The following is a 14684-nucleotide window of genomic DNA, read 5'->3' as shown; positions in this document are numbered from 1 at the left end:
TCACCTGTGACTTATTTCACAGCTCTTTTTCTGTACCCTGTGCCCCCAAGAGTGAAGAGCAGGGTGTGCATCCTGAATCCCCAGCCATGAGGCTGCAGACAGAGCACAGATTCACCTCCAAGAGCAAAGATGGAAGGGTGCAGTGCTCTGCCCTGTGCCCAAGCAGGGGCTTGGCACTTTGTCCCCATTTTCCCCTGAAAGAAAGAAAGAAAGAGCAGGCCTAAGGCAGGAGAGAGCCAAGATGCAAAGACAGGCAGTCTCCTGTCCGGGATGGGAAGTCTGCCCAGGCCCTATGCTCTGGGAAGCCAGACGAGCCTCGGCTATGCACAATCCTAATGGCAGAAAGGGTTTTGTACAAATCAGAAAAAACATCTTGTGTCGAATACCCACGTTTCAGGTCAGTTTCTAAAACTTTACAGGTCAGTTTCTAAAACTTTTTCTATTTTTTTTTTTTTTGAAAGGGGGTATTTTTTTAAGCTTTTATTTGAAACGGGGTAAATATTACACTGAAGATTTAGGACATCTGGGATGTTTGTGACAGCAACACCGAGCTCGGTACACGCGCTCTGCTGCCGGGAGCCAGGGGTGATGCAGCCGGGGCGGCCGGCGGGCCCGCTGGCCCCTCTCCCCCTCTCTCGCCCTCTCGGTGTGTGTCTCCGCGCCCGCGAGCCCGGCCGGCGGGCGGAGGAGGGGGCTATCCCGGCCGTTCGGGCCCGGAGGGCCGGCGGGGGCTATCCCGGCCGCTCTCCCTTCGGGCCCGGCCGGTCGGCGGAGGCGGGGGCTATCCCGGCCGCTCTCTCTTCGGGCCGGGCCGGTCAGCGGAGGCGGGGGCTATCCCGGCCGCTCTCCCTTCGTGCCCGGCCGGTCGGCGGAGGCGGGGGCTATCCCGGCCGCTCTCCCTTCCCCTCACGGCCGGGCGCGGGGAGGTCTCCTCGGGTCGGGGGAGGCGGGGCGGAGGCGCGCGGCCGCGCGGGGGCGCTGCGGGCCTTGCGCGCGGCCTGGGGGCTGCGCGTGCCGGCCACGGCATTCCCGCTGCCCGCTCGGCGCGCAGCGGCCGGGAATGGGGGAGCTGCCGCCGCCGCTGCTACCGCTCTGCCCGCGCCCCGCAGCTCCGGCGCCGCCTCCTCTTTGCTCGGCCTGAAGCGCGCTCGCACTCGTGGATCCCGGCGGGGAAGGGGCCATGGGCCGCCTCCCCGAGGCGCGGCGGCTCTGAGGCGGCCGGCGCTCGTTCGGGGAGCCGCGGGGAGAGGCTGCCGGCGGCCGGCCAGGCTGCGCCGGGGAAGGGAGTGCCGCTCGCAGCCGGCGGCGGGCGCGCAGGCAGCACCTCGGTGCCGGTGACTTGGGGGTGCCGCTCCCCGCCCGCGCCCGGCCGCGGCGGTGGATGGATGCGCCATGGCCACGCTGGTGTGCCGGGTGCAGCTGCTGGATGACACCGACCCCTTCAACAGCACCAACTTCCCCGAGCCCACCCGGCCGCCGCTGTACACCTTCCGGGAGGACATCCCGCTCGCCACCCAGCTAGCCGGGGTGCACCGCCTCCTCCGCGCCCCGCAGAAGGTACCGGGGAAGGGCAGGGGCGTGTGAGTGGGGGGCACCGAGCGAAGGGCAGCGGCCTCTCCGCCGGCGCCCGGCAGCGGGGAGGAGAGGCCGGCGGGCGGCCCCCGGCCCCTGCGGGGCGGCAGCCAGGGCTCCGCGCCCTGGGGGGCGGCGGGGCTGCCCCGCCGGCTCCCGTGCCTCCCCCGGCGCTATCCTTAGCTCCGGCAGTATCGGCATCTCCGTAAGTCCTGGGGAGAGGCCCCGGGGGACGGCGGAGGGGTTCCCTCTGCTGCTCTCCTGCGTTCCCAAACGCTCTCAAGGGCAGCTACTGCTTCTGCTTTAGCCGTAGCTGCCTCACTCTTTCCCTAGGAGAAGAAAAACCTCATCAAACCAAAGGCCAAGTTGAGTGTCAATACTCGGTGCCTGTCCTTCGCTAGCGTTGCCTGGGTGTCTGGGGATACTGCGGGATAAGGTAGTGCGTCGGGCCAGCCGGGCTGCGCCGGGCACGATCGCGCCGGCAGGACCCGGGCTTTGCCTGGTGAGGTTTAATGAGCCAGGCAGTTCCAGCCGGGGCTTTGGTAAAAATAGCAGCGTCTGCTGCCCTTGAAACAATCGGTGCTACTAGTCCCTCTTGCGAAGAACTGCAGCATGGCCCTTGTCAAGTCTTACCTATCTCTTCTTGCATGCTTTTTCTAATACATGTGCTGGCATTTGTAGCTCTGCCTTTGAAATCAGGCGCCCGAGCATTATCCTTGAATTTTTAATTTTCAAAGCAATGCTACTGATTGACATAATAATAATATCTTTTCATTATTATCTTGTATCTGCACATTAGTTCTGCAGAGTGCACTGAAGAAGAAAGGAAAAAATGAAAAAATGCCCACCTTTTTTTTTTTTTTCAAAGTAAAAGTTGTAAAACTTTTATTTGCTCTGTGATGAAGTGGGAGGAAAATACTTTCTTAACATCACTTGTTGTATTATGCTTATGGGAGCCTGCGGAAAGATGAACAAGGACTGTGTGTCCCCTTAGATTTAAGGATATCCAAAGCCCCATAAAAGTATTTCAGAGAAAAGCTCATGAAGCAGACAGAAGTTTTGCATTTGTAGAACGGTTTCCTCACATAATAGTTGCCAAGGATACAGCATCCAGTGAACAGAGCTCTGCCTAAAGCACAAAAACTTTGGAAGCTCTTGGTGCGCTGGGTCAATTCTGTTTTCATGTGCTCAGTCGTCCCCAATTCAGAGAGTGGTCCCATTGTTTTCACAGGAGGCTTTTTTTCTTTTTGGAGTTAGAGCTAATTAAAAGAAAGGCAAGATGGATTCTGACACCTAATGAAGTGAATAAAGAGATAGTTTAAAATCTGGATTTAGAGTTAATTCACCTTCGTTTTCAGAGATATTTCACTTTGTTATGTTTTGCTTTGGTTTGAATGCTTCCCTGGCAATTTTTTATAACTTTTTATACTAACACCACCACCAGCTTGGTTTAGCGTCTAAGGAGCCAGCCAAAATCTATGGCCACTTGTATATGCTTCACTCCTGCCCAGAACTTCTGTGTGCAGCATTTCTCAAGTTTAATTAATGCTTGGAAAGCGGACTTGCAGATTTGGGATGAGAGTTGGCCTGTGTCTCTAGAGGTGCTGTAAACCCGGCTATTGAAAGATAGCTGCTCTGCTAGAGGCAAGTCCTGGCCCAGCGAGTTAATCTGAGTTTCTGGCTCTTCCAAATACTTTGTTTCCGTTGTGAGGGTGTAGGCAGGCTCATTGAAATCTGTTTACATGGTTACAGTTACCTTTGTGTTTGCAGAGCCACCTGTTTCTCCCTTAATTATGTCTCTTGGCTATCTCTTGGCTTCTACAAGGTAAAAAAAAAAGAGTTGGTTGATTAGACTTGTTTACCTTTGTTCATTACAATGAAAGCATAGTTCCGTGTTTTCACTTGCAGTCAGGGCTGTGTTTCTGTGTTTGGCATTACGTCTTTGTACCTGAAACTCTGTAAAATAAACTGATTTGTGTTGCTTCTGGTTTTTTTTTGGTTTTTTTTGGGAGGTGAGCATATTCTTTCTGCAGCCTTTCCTCAAGCCCATATTCACTGGTCAGTAGAAGATCACCACATTATTTGACTAAGAAGAATTTTGCTCCATTTCACCCAGAGATCAGGGCATATTCTGATCTCAGAGGAATGCAGCTGTCAAAGCAGAGCACAGGTTGAAATGCAGGTGTCGGTTCACATTGATGCATCTGAGGTTTGATTGATTAATTACTTTGAAAATTGCTGAGCTAATGGATTGAGGGTCCACTTAGTATCATCACAGTGACTAGAGCAAAATATCTTGAAACAGACCTAGGAGTTTCTAGCTCAAATGGTGTCCCTGCCCATGGCAGGAGAGCTGGAACTTTAAGGTCTCTTGCAACCCAAGCCTTTCTACAATGATGATGATGAAATGCATAGGAACACCAATGTCTAAATAATTTCTGAAGTTTTATAAACTGGTGGCCTTTTCGCGAGCAGGTTTGATTGATCAGTGCTAGGCTTTTTTCCAGTGAGTTTAAGTTGCTGTCTCTTGACTTGGGTGAACATTCACTTACTCTCCGAACAGAGCTGATAGCTTCTTGCCTTCACACCACTGGATGATTTGCATGTCTTTTAGATGATGTACTGCTCTGGGATGTACTTGATAGGATGACAGTGTCAGGAATCCAGCTCACTTCACTCAGTGGGGTCAGATTTCACCATTGCTGTCTTGAAATTAGTAATGACGGCAGTGGTAGTGACAGTGGTATTTTTGTAGTTAGTAAAACAGCCTGTATACTGCAAGTCATTGTAAGTTAAACATTATAAACAATTATTAAGAAAACCATTTAAAAAGTAAACGAAAAATGCTTAGACGTTCGGACCTGTCATAGTATGTCATTAGTAGCTTTTTTGTAACCAACAGATGTTCTAGCTTGATTCCAAAGAGCAGGATTTCTTCACTCTAGTTCTTAGAAAGTACAACTGAATTTTGCATGTTGGTTTAACTGCTTCTTTTCTTTAAACTCACACTATTACTTGAGTTTGGATGCAAGTCTAGATCTACACATTGTCTCCTGAGCAGCAATGTTTTTAGATCTTTATGCAGGTTCACTGGGAAGTTAAGAAACTGAATTCTGAGAATAATGTTTAGGATGGTCTTTACAACCCTGAATAATGTGGAGCACTTAAGCTAGTTGATAGAGAAAACTGATAAGTAGAGTCTCTGCGATCGATCTTTCTTTCACTTGGGATTGGTTGCCTAACTGTATCCTCCTCCCTCTTCTTTTCCCTGCTTCCCTCTGTGCACATACTTTTCTCTATATCCATATCTCTGGATACAGCAGCTTGTTGTTCATTGGGTTGTGCTCAGCTCTGCCTGGCATGCACACTGAGCCTCATGGGGCAGGGCACTGTCATCAGGAATGCCTTTTTCAGCTATCCCCCCTGGTTATGAGTGATTTGGTCCTAGATGGTAACACACCATCCTAGTTGACAATGCAATGAAGTACCATAAATTCTGTCACAGTATTTTTAGCCACATTTACAAATTCTTGCTGAGTAACTATGCCACGTTGCAGAGTTTTTGTGGTTTGCCTATATTGACTTGGCTGCTTAAGGTGCCATTTTGAATTTGGCTTTTATTGTTCATGAGGATTTTAGGTCACTCTTACTGTCTGTTGTATGAAGTAGAACTGGATCTAGTTTGGACTCTGACTTCACGTGTCCCTTTTGCCCATTTCTGTGAACCTTGGGAAAATTCAGAACTGGGTCTAAATTTGTGACTCAGGCCCTGTGCCAATAATGCTCTTTGAATCTAATTCAGTACATTGGGTTTGTTGGTTTTGAATTGCTTTGAGTTACTTGATACTTATAACTTGCTGACATAGGGTTGCTCAGGAGAGTAGCTATATATACATGGCCAATGTCAAGTGGTGTGCTTTTTTTAGAGGTCTTCTTCATTATAACTTATTCACATAATTACAGGATGCTGAGTGTGTTGCCATAGTCTGTTTTCATATGCCACAGTAGTGTTCAGTGTTGGGGCACCTCTGTAAGAAATACTTCTTTTCAATAAGATAGGACATTGCGCTGGCCAATTTACCAACAAAACGTATTTGAAATACTTTGTGTAACAATGGAAAGCAACAACAAAAAAATATTTCCATGCATATGAGGTGCTGGTGGAGACTGTGTAAAGGAGAGTTATAACGCCATAAGGATAATTGTTTTGATCTCCTATTCCCTCTGAGAAAACTGGAGACAACTTCTGTGTTTAAACGCCTTCCAAGAATTTGTAATTAGGAAAAGTGTCATTCAGAAAACAGCGGTATAAGCAAATAAATCCAGTGAGTGCTCGAGGGATTCAGGAGTTTCATTCATAAAGAAGCCATCCACATTTCTGTCTTCAGCTGCTGTGATTTAGCCCCACATTTAAGCCAGGGCTCACTCTGAGGCATGGTGTAATGTAAACTGATAGCAGGATTAATTCTGATAGTTCCCCTGGTTGTGTCCTGGCATGGAGCTCAGCTCTGGCATTGAACTCAGTGCCAGGCTATATCCTGGCAGCCGCCTCAGGTATTTTGATAGCAGTAAGCCTACCAGCTGGCTCCTCTTCCCTGGGTTTCCTTGGCATTGAGTAATAATGCATTGGTCCACAGGGGCTAGGCAGAAAAAGAAGAAAGTGTGGTTTGTAGGTACTGGTAAAGAACAGCTGAAGAGAGCATTTATCTTTTCTGAAGAGAGCATTTTTGGGTTAGTCATTATGTTGTTAATGGGAGCTGAAGAATAGAAGATGGAAACTGGAATATTGTCATTTTCCCAGGGAAAATGAACCCACACCTAAGGGAAACTGGCTGGTATCTTCTGCAAGGGTTGCTGCTGAGGACTCGGAAATACTTTAATTGAGGTCTGTCAAGACTCATAGGTCTTTCATATTCTGCCTAAGGCAGATGGACATCAGCATTTTTCATTGAGAGGAGAGGGGATTTAACACAAAGGTTGTTTCCAAAAGGTTTCCAAAGTGTTCTGACTCTAGTAAGTATTTCTGGAGCTGGCAAATTCCTGTGCTTCAAGAGGTTGACCCTGTAGCAGACATATGTGCTTGAATTTTATAGGGAATTATTTTTGAGGGCAGAGCAGGGTAGGATAGTGCTCTGTCTCCTGACTTGACAGCACAAGCTGCATCAGAGTCCCCTGTGAAGCACACTTTTCTGGGGGAGTATAAACACCTGCCCTAAAGCACAACTGTGAAAAGCTTCTCAGTCTCCTGACTGTCTCCTCTAGTGTGGGCTTTCAAAGGAGAAGAAATACCCATAGAACAGATACAAAGTAATTGTCAAATGCCTGGCTTTACCTCTGGCAGTTTAAGGTAAGAAGACTTTGAAGTTCTTGCAAGGTTCCTCTGAATGGTTACAGTTTGGACAAGTTGCAGTTCAGTTCAGTTGTTTGATCCAGACTTAAAAGCTGTGTTGTAAAAGCAGGGGCATAAATCTATCCATCTATCTATCCCAGAGATTCAGTTCCTGACTTTGACACCTCTCTTGCAGGTCACTGAGTTTGGCTTATCATTGCTCAAGAGCCTTCATAGAGCTCTGTGTCAAGAATGATAGAAGCGAGTGTACTGGTAGTTCTCAGGATTCCACCAAATTTTTAGATCACAGATTGGTCAGATGCAGCCTCTGGAAACTCATATCACCGTGTGTGTCCTGGAGGTTCTTAGTCAGGAGAGGAGATTAATGAGGAGAAGTCTGACCTTGATGATTTCCTACCACAAGTCTTGTACTTGCAGTTCCAATTTTTGATGCTTGCTCTCAAAACAAGCTTGCAGATACCTCATTTTATCCAAATTCTTCTTGTGTAAAGACTACTAGTGGATTAATTGAGCAAGAAACTAAGATGACTGCAGTTCATATCTGTGTTGGTAAAGGAATAGTCAGATATGTGGGACATGGCCTGTTGCAATCTCCTCTTCTTCCTGTGTTGTTCCAAATAAGAACAAAAGTTCTCACAGAAGTTTTATACGAGTTTTCACTTCCTAGTGCATCCACAGCCATCCTACCTTGCCAGTAATTAGGGTCTAAATGAGAATCCCTTTTCTTTCTGTCTGATCTCACTCACTGGGTTGTGACGATGAGCGATGAGCGTTACAGCCTTTGTGCAAATCTATGCAAGGCAGCTGGGCTGTAACTCACCCATCCATCACATTGTCATTGATGACAACCCTACTTGGTTTTACAGTCCATTTCTCTGGCTGGAATTCAGCCAGGACAGGTTGGTACCTCTACTCATTCAAAAGGTGTTTTGTATTTTTGAGTGATGCAAAGTGGTCTGGGCTGGGACTATACAGCTCATTGGTAAATGCTGCTTCAGTAGGCTGAACCCATGTGCTAAGATATTACTTCATTACCAGCTCAGAGGAAAGAGTGCCAGCTACTTACACCTCTGTCATCACTTTCCACGCAACCTGGATGGTGCTATATTAATATTAACTTTATATTGTATTACAGTTACTAATAAGACAGCAAGGAATGTTGTTACATATTTTTAGCAGTGGAACAAGTTGGGACAATAGTAGCAGTGAGCTCTCTAGTAAGCCCAGCTACCTAGAAACATCTGCAACTGTCTGGCATATGAAACTATTGAAGACTGTCCACGTCATCAGCTCAACACATATATATACCACAAAAATGCATTGCAGTTTCCAATTTCCATGTTAAAAGGAAGTAATTCTGTCATTCCCAGCATTTTAAGGATGCTTAAAAAATTAAAAAGCTTAGACCTTTTCCTTTACTTTCAGTATGACTGCTTGACTTTAGTAGTCATACTTCTCAACTAACCCTTTGTCTATTTTGTGAGAAGGATATTTATTTATTTTATTCCACAGAATCCTGGAAAATTGCTAATTTTGGTCCTGCATGCCTAGTTGCTATCCTTAAATACGGACAATGCATTATTATTAATCTTTTTGTCATATCGGTCATCATTTTACATGGTAGTAATCATTAGGCTCAATAGAAAGGACTAGGGTGACTGGAAAAGCAGCTTTGTCTTCTTTTAGTTGAGTTCTAGAGGGGTTTGTATGACAAAATATATAAACTTGGAAAAATGAAACAGACAGTGTAGTCTTGTGTTTACTAACAATTAAACTCTTAGTATTGGGAGGATAAGAAGAAGCTGCATAAATAAACAAGTTGTAATACAAAGTAAAGTCAGGTATGTGTGATTACATGCAGAAGTGGAGGGTTGTGTATGGCTTGAAGCTTTATGCTTGAAGCTTTATGCTCATCAGCTACAAAAGTAGTAAGCTGTATCTTGTGCAGTTGTATTGCTTTGACTCTAGTGGTACAGATAAAGCAGTACACTTTTCCTCCTGTACACAGCATGCATGATTATATTGGAATAAAATGCTCTTAAGATAGCATGTATTTCCCTATTTAGGAAAGAAAGAAGGTTCACTTTCATCTTGGTTCTTGTGTTTCTTCTCTTCTAGAAGCTACAGACTATGCCAGTTAAAAGGATAGTTTTAAATAACTTTGATATTGGTTAAAAAATAAAATTGAGGAATGTTTCAGTGCTGTTCCTTGAAGCTAGTTGCTTCAGGTTTACTAATGAGCCCTTCAACCTTTGTAAGTGAAATTGAGAAAATAAGTATTTTCTTTAGAGTTGTAAATATACTATTGCAGCCACAAGTTGCAGCATTGGAGGTAAAGTAGCTGCTCCTACTTCTGGTAAGGTGTCTGTGAATTTTGTGTTTAGTTTTTTGGCTTTGTTATTGACAAGGAGAAGATGAAGTCCCTGGACTCTGTCTGGTGGGCTTTCTCTGCGTGTCAGTGGGAACCACCTGCCATGATTTGGGGGCTGGCAAAAAAGGCACTTGTAGCTCTCACAGCTCTGCCAGACTGGTTGCTTATCTGAATGTCATATGCCAGGTAAAGCTAGTTGAAAAAAGACATTGTGTCTGCTTTCTTACTTCATTACTGCAAGGCTTGCAAGGAATGAATGTAATAGTGGAGTGTGCAATCAGGAAACCAACAGGAATCTCATCTGTGCTAGTGAAACGCTGCATGCAGTCTTGTGCCTGTTTTTTCTCAGTGTGGAATAAAGTTCTGAATTTTCTCCAAGTGTCAGTGATGAGGCCATTCTAGCTATGGGGTAGACATTATTAGACTTCTATTACTTGGAAAAACTTGGCATTTTACGGGTAGTGAAGAAATCGGAAAAAACCCCACATATTTATGCTCTGTTTATTCCCATACTGCAGCAGCTGGCCCTGGAGCATGACCTTTGACTCCACTCACAAAGGGTTGTTATTTTCCCCTTCAGCTCTAGCATTGTGAGGGACTTGGCTTGTGAAAATCTTGAGTCCTCTGCCCTCTCTAAAGGAGGTCTTGGTGTCTCTGTTATGGAAGACCCTTCCAGGTTTGCCAGGCAGAGAATTAAGGGATACTTCTTTCAGATTCCTGAAATTGTAAGATTTTTCTGTGCTACCCTGCCTCACAGGCAGGAAGGACCTCATTGTCTGATTATTGTCTATAAAAAGTAAGTGAATTTGCAGGATTTTCTTTGTGTTTTGGTTTGGGTTTACTTGAATAACTTAAATAAGTAAAGTTGGTCACCTTCGAAAAGGTGCAGGGATTGGGAAGCTTTATAGTGGTGAGTTCCAAGGAGATGCAGATTCATGCATATCTTGTTATGGAACTGTGCCAGTCCTAAGGCTTTCTGAATTTCAGAAGTCCCCCTCATGAGGCACATTTCATCACACTCCTTCCTTTAGGCATCTTTATACGAAATTGTAATGTGATTTGAAAATAGGTGTTTTGTAAAAAAAAATGTGTTATTGAGGAAGAAAAGGTGCTGCTAAATTACACTGTTTGTGCTTTTCAGTCTCTATCTGTGTTATTTTAGCGTTTTCATCATTCTTTTTCAAGTACTCTTCCATGCTACAAGTTGATTTGAGCTTCAGTTATAAATGTGAGTGACCTGTAATCCCAGTGACTATGAGTAAGGCAGGCAGGAAGGTTTCATTCACAGGTGGGAAAGCAGTGTATTTTATTTCAGACAGACGTGACTGATTTATCCTATATGAGCATTCTAAATGATTAATGCGTTGCAATGATCATTGCTGGTCACAGCTGAAGGACTCTCATCTTACTGTGAATTTTTTTGTTCTGGTTTGATTATAATACATGAGGTGTTTTTGTCTCTGACTACACAAGGCAGAAAGAAATGCAATTCTTCTGGGTGTAGTATCCACGGTTGTGTTTGCCTGTGCCCCGAGCACTCCTGTTTTATATACAGCCTTCACTTTATACTGTAGTATTGCTCATTATTTTACTTGTTATGTCCTCTTTATTTTTGCACAGAAGTGAGCTTGAATAACTACAAGTAATGCACTTAGCTTTGTTATACTTGCCTAGTAGACAGTAATGTGTTCTTGTTTAGATGCTAATTTCAGTTGTTGCTTTTTTAGCCTAATTAAAAAAGTCAATTTGTCTGCAGTATTGTTTCAGCTACTGTATGGTAGTGTTACTGGATGTTATTCTGCCTTATGTGTGCATTACTGTTGTTATGCTTTTTCTAGACTGAGCCTTGTCTGGGAAGAAAAATGAGTCATTTTTCTGACAAAGCTGAGAGTTGTGGGGGAAAGTGGTGGAAGAAAATCCTCATCTTTTAGAAGTTAAAGAAGTGTAGTTTCTGAAGCTTAAGATGGGTGTCTCAGTTCAGATGCTGCTGAATTTGCTAAAACGCTTTTAGGTTTTCTGCCTTCTTAATGTTTTTTCTTTTTTGCTTAGTTTTGAAATGCGGATGAAAAAGCCACCAGTTATCAATGTGAATTTATGTTAAGCCTAGGGTGTGCCCATATCTTTGAGTTTCTGAACTTATTGTTTAGAGACTCTGCATCTGATTTTTTTTTGGTCCCTTCATTTCATCTTACTAAAGAAAAGTGATCAGCACTCAAAAATGTGCCCTTTGGAGAAATGACCACCTGTAGTAAGTTTGAAATCTGGGAGCTTGTTCTAATGGAGAGATTTATCTCAAGATACAGGTTTTTTTCTTTGCTAATTTAGATATGCCCATAATTTATATAAGTGTTTAGCTTGCAACTCCTCGGAATATGTATGTGCTCCTTTTAGTATTTTTCTCTCTTTCATCAAGGGGTTTGAAGGAAGTGTTTCCTAGTGGTCATTTGTATAAAGATGAAGAGGAATAGGGATACTATTTAGGCTACTTTTCAGAGGCTGTATCATAAAAAAATTATTGGTCCTGGGAAACTGGTAATAGAACAGAGCCATAAGCTTCCTCATGCCATTATTTAGTATTCAGCCATAGTTCTAGTGTACAAAAGTCTTTACTGTTTTTTGAATCATTTAACTATGTCCTAGAGAATGTGATTGTATTGTGGTGTCACCTGTTTTTGTTTTGATAGTTTCAAAGCATTAAGTCCTATAGGTCGTTAGTCTAATCCTGTCTGTTACACAGCAAGGTTAATTTTAAGATTTTTTTTTTTAAAAAGTCTGTATTGTTGGATGGGAAAAGCATGAAAATGTGACTCCTGAAGATTAAAAACACAGCAAGAGTGTCACATTTTTAATTAAGAGTTAGCACTTTGAATGTGTAAAAATATATTGGCTTGAAAATCTTAATTTTTCTTTTTGGTGTTATGAAAGACAGTTATTTAAAAGCATCCTTGCAATATTGTAAGTGATGCCTCTGCACAAGAGTTCAGGAAAGCCAAAATGTGGACAGAGTTGTCTGAACACCTGGCAGTGAAGGTAGAAGGATACTGATTTTCAAGATTGCCAAAGTAAGTAGTAGATCATATTGAAAGGAATTGGGGTAAAACTGTCATTTGTTTTAACGTTTTCCTTTGCGGTCTGTTAACAAAGATGGGTGAGATGGGAGCGTGGGCTCTGCCAGTAAAGACATCGGCTGCCACGGAGCAGCTGCCTGTCTGGTGCGCTTCCTCCCAGCATTGACTCCAGTTTGCCACCACGTTCCCTCAACATGTTTCAACATGTAATTGCATTGCCTATATACAGCAACGTGGCAGTCTTGGACTTTAATCCTTGCCATTGTAAGAGTGCTGATTGAATTGCAGACTAAAAATAGGCTGTACTCAGACATGCTGTGTGCTATCAGTTGCACTCTGCTTTGGCAGTCTGTTGGTAAAATGACATAATTAAAAGTTGACAAAGGCCATAGGCAGAATGCTAGGATTTAATGCTTGAAGAAGGTATTTTCTTAACTTGATGAATTTGGCTCACGTGATTTTAGCTCAAATAAATGACCTACTATACTGTTCTTCTATAATTCTGGTAGGCTGTTGAAAGAATGTCCTTGTCTTAAACCTATTCTTTAGATTGATGTTGCTTCTGTGGGAAAGCCACTAGTAATAGACCGTAGCATTTGGAAATCATTACAGTTAGGTGTGATTTGAGTGACAAAAAGGAGATTAGAAATATTTTTCAGTGCAGTGTAAGTTGAGCTATATTTACTTCCTTTATGTTACTACAGTTTGTCACTGATATTCCAGCAAATATTTCCGAAAGATATATGCAGCAGAGAAGAGGGAAATAGCTTACTATCTTGTGAGTAGTCATCATCTAGTGTTATTTTAAGAAGTTTCAAGGGAGATTGATTAAAATTATGCTTCATCCAAAATTATGTTCTTCATCCACCAAATTAGATTTCTTGAAATAAAAAGAATAATCTAAATGTCTGGGATAATTAAGCACCAATTCATAAATTATGGTTTGAAGAAATAGTCAAAAAGAAAAAAAATCAATCTTTTTCCTCACTGAATTCGTCTGAAAGACCAACCATGAGATGAAGGCTGATGGTACTCAGTCTCTGTGTTTAATTGTTAAAATCAGGGAAGGGAAAATAAGCTACAAATAATTACTGTAAAATATTACTTTCTTGGACATTTATGTGTGCATGTAAATGCAATCAAAGTAATATTAATCCTACCTTTGTTTTCTCATGTTGATTATTTGTCCATTTCTTCAAAATAAGTCAAGGCTGAAGTGTGTTCTGTAGGTGAGTCATAGGAAGTTATTATTGAAGCCATGCCCCTGTGGTACTTTTTAACCAGCTGGATGTTTGACATTTTAAATAAAGTGACTGATTTCATGCTGTATTTCCATGTGGCTACTAATAAGTTGTATGGTTCAAATTATTTTTGAAGGCAGATTTTTGAGACAACCAAAGACTGATGGAGTAGGGTGAGGGTACATGATAAGAAAGAAAAGAAAGTCTATAAAGCTTTCCTGGCCCAGAAACAAGAATACAATCATGAGCAGCCAAATTTAGTATCTCTTGTAGACTGCACTTTGTCACTTGTAACTTGTATAGGTGTTATGTCAAGATATTTTGTAGGAGAATCTGTTCTAGTAAACCAAACCCCTTGTTTATTTTTGGATATCGCTGTTAAATATTGATGGGGTTTTTTGTGAGAAGTTCTAATTAGCTGCTTGGGCAAGTCTGAGTGATTTGGCTTGAATGTTCTTACCATAGCCTCTAACAGCATAGTTGTGTGAACTTGTGCCTGTCCTACCAGGGAGTTTGACTGGTGTTAGCTGTTGCAGTGGAACCTGTTTTGGCTTGACTGTAAAACTGTCACCACTGGGCAATGACCTGAGTGGTGCTCATGTTAGTGTCTGCCTTTATGAGCTACTAATGGAATCGGAAAACCCTATTTACTTAATCAGATGCTATTGAAGGTAATTACTGTGTTTAGTTTGTTTGTCTTGTGGAGAAGGGAGGTGAGTGCAAATCCCAGACCACAGCATGTTTATACAAACACACGGAGCTGTTTGGGCAATTACAAAGGCCTGTGTAGCAAAGCGGGCTATGTGGTTTGTGCCATGTCTCATTCTTCCTACCCATTCCCTTTCTGGTTTTCAGTATTGCAGCCTGTGCTATGTCAGAAGGTACAAGCTCAACTTAAAGCTGATGTGGGTTTGCAGCTTGCTGTGAGTCAGCCTCCTCAAGGAGACAGATTTTGGCAATTGATGATAACTACTTTGTTCTCTTTATGAGTGACAGCCTAGTAATGGGCATTTGGTGCGTGGGACAGCTGTCTTGAGTAACCAGGGCTTGCTCCTTTCATGCACTGCAGGTAACAGAGGAAG

At 43.3% G+C, this 14684-nt stretch overlaps 1 protein-coding gene across 4 annotated transcripts in view; it reads left to right on the top strand.

The window, feature by feature from the left end:
• Positions 1-1033: 1033 nt before the first annotated feature.
• Positions 1034-14684, top strand: part of FHOD3 (formin homology 2 domain containing 3) — a 372140-nt gene continuing 358489 nt past the window's right edge. For all 4 annotated transcript variants that reach the window (XM_084215776.1, XM_084215777.1, XM_084215775.1 and 1 more), the window contains exon 1: positions 1034-1557. In XM_084215776.1, coding sequence (XP_084071902.1) covers positions 1393-1557 — 165 coding nt within the window. In that variant the 5' untranslated portion in view covers positions 1034-1392. The remainder of the gene's footprint in view (positions 1558-14684) is intronic.

Source organism: Fringilla coelebs, assembly GCF_963513975.1.
Source record: "Fringilla coelebs genome assembly, chromosome: 1".
Lineage (NCBI taxonomy): Eukaryota > Metazoa > Chordata > Aves > Passeriformes > Fringillidae > Fringilla > Fringilla coelebs.
Note: the sequence above shows the minus strand (reverse complement) of the source record. Positions and strands in the feature narration are given on the sequence as shown.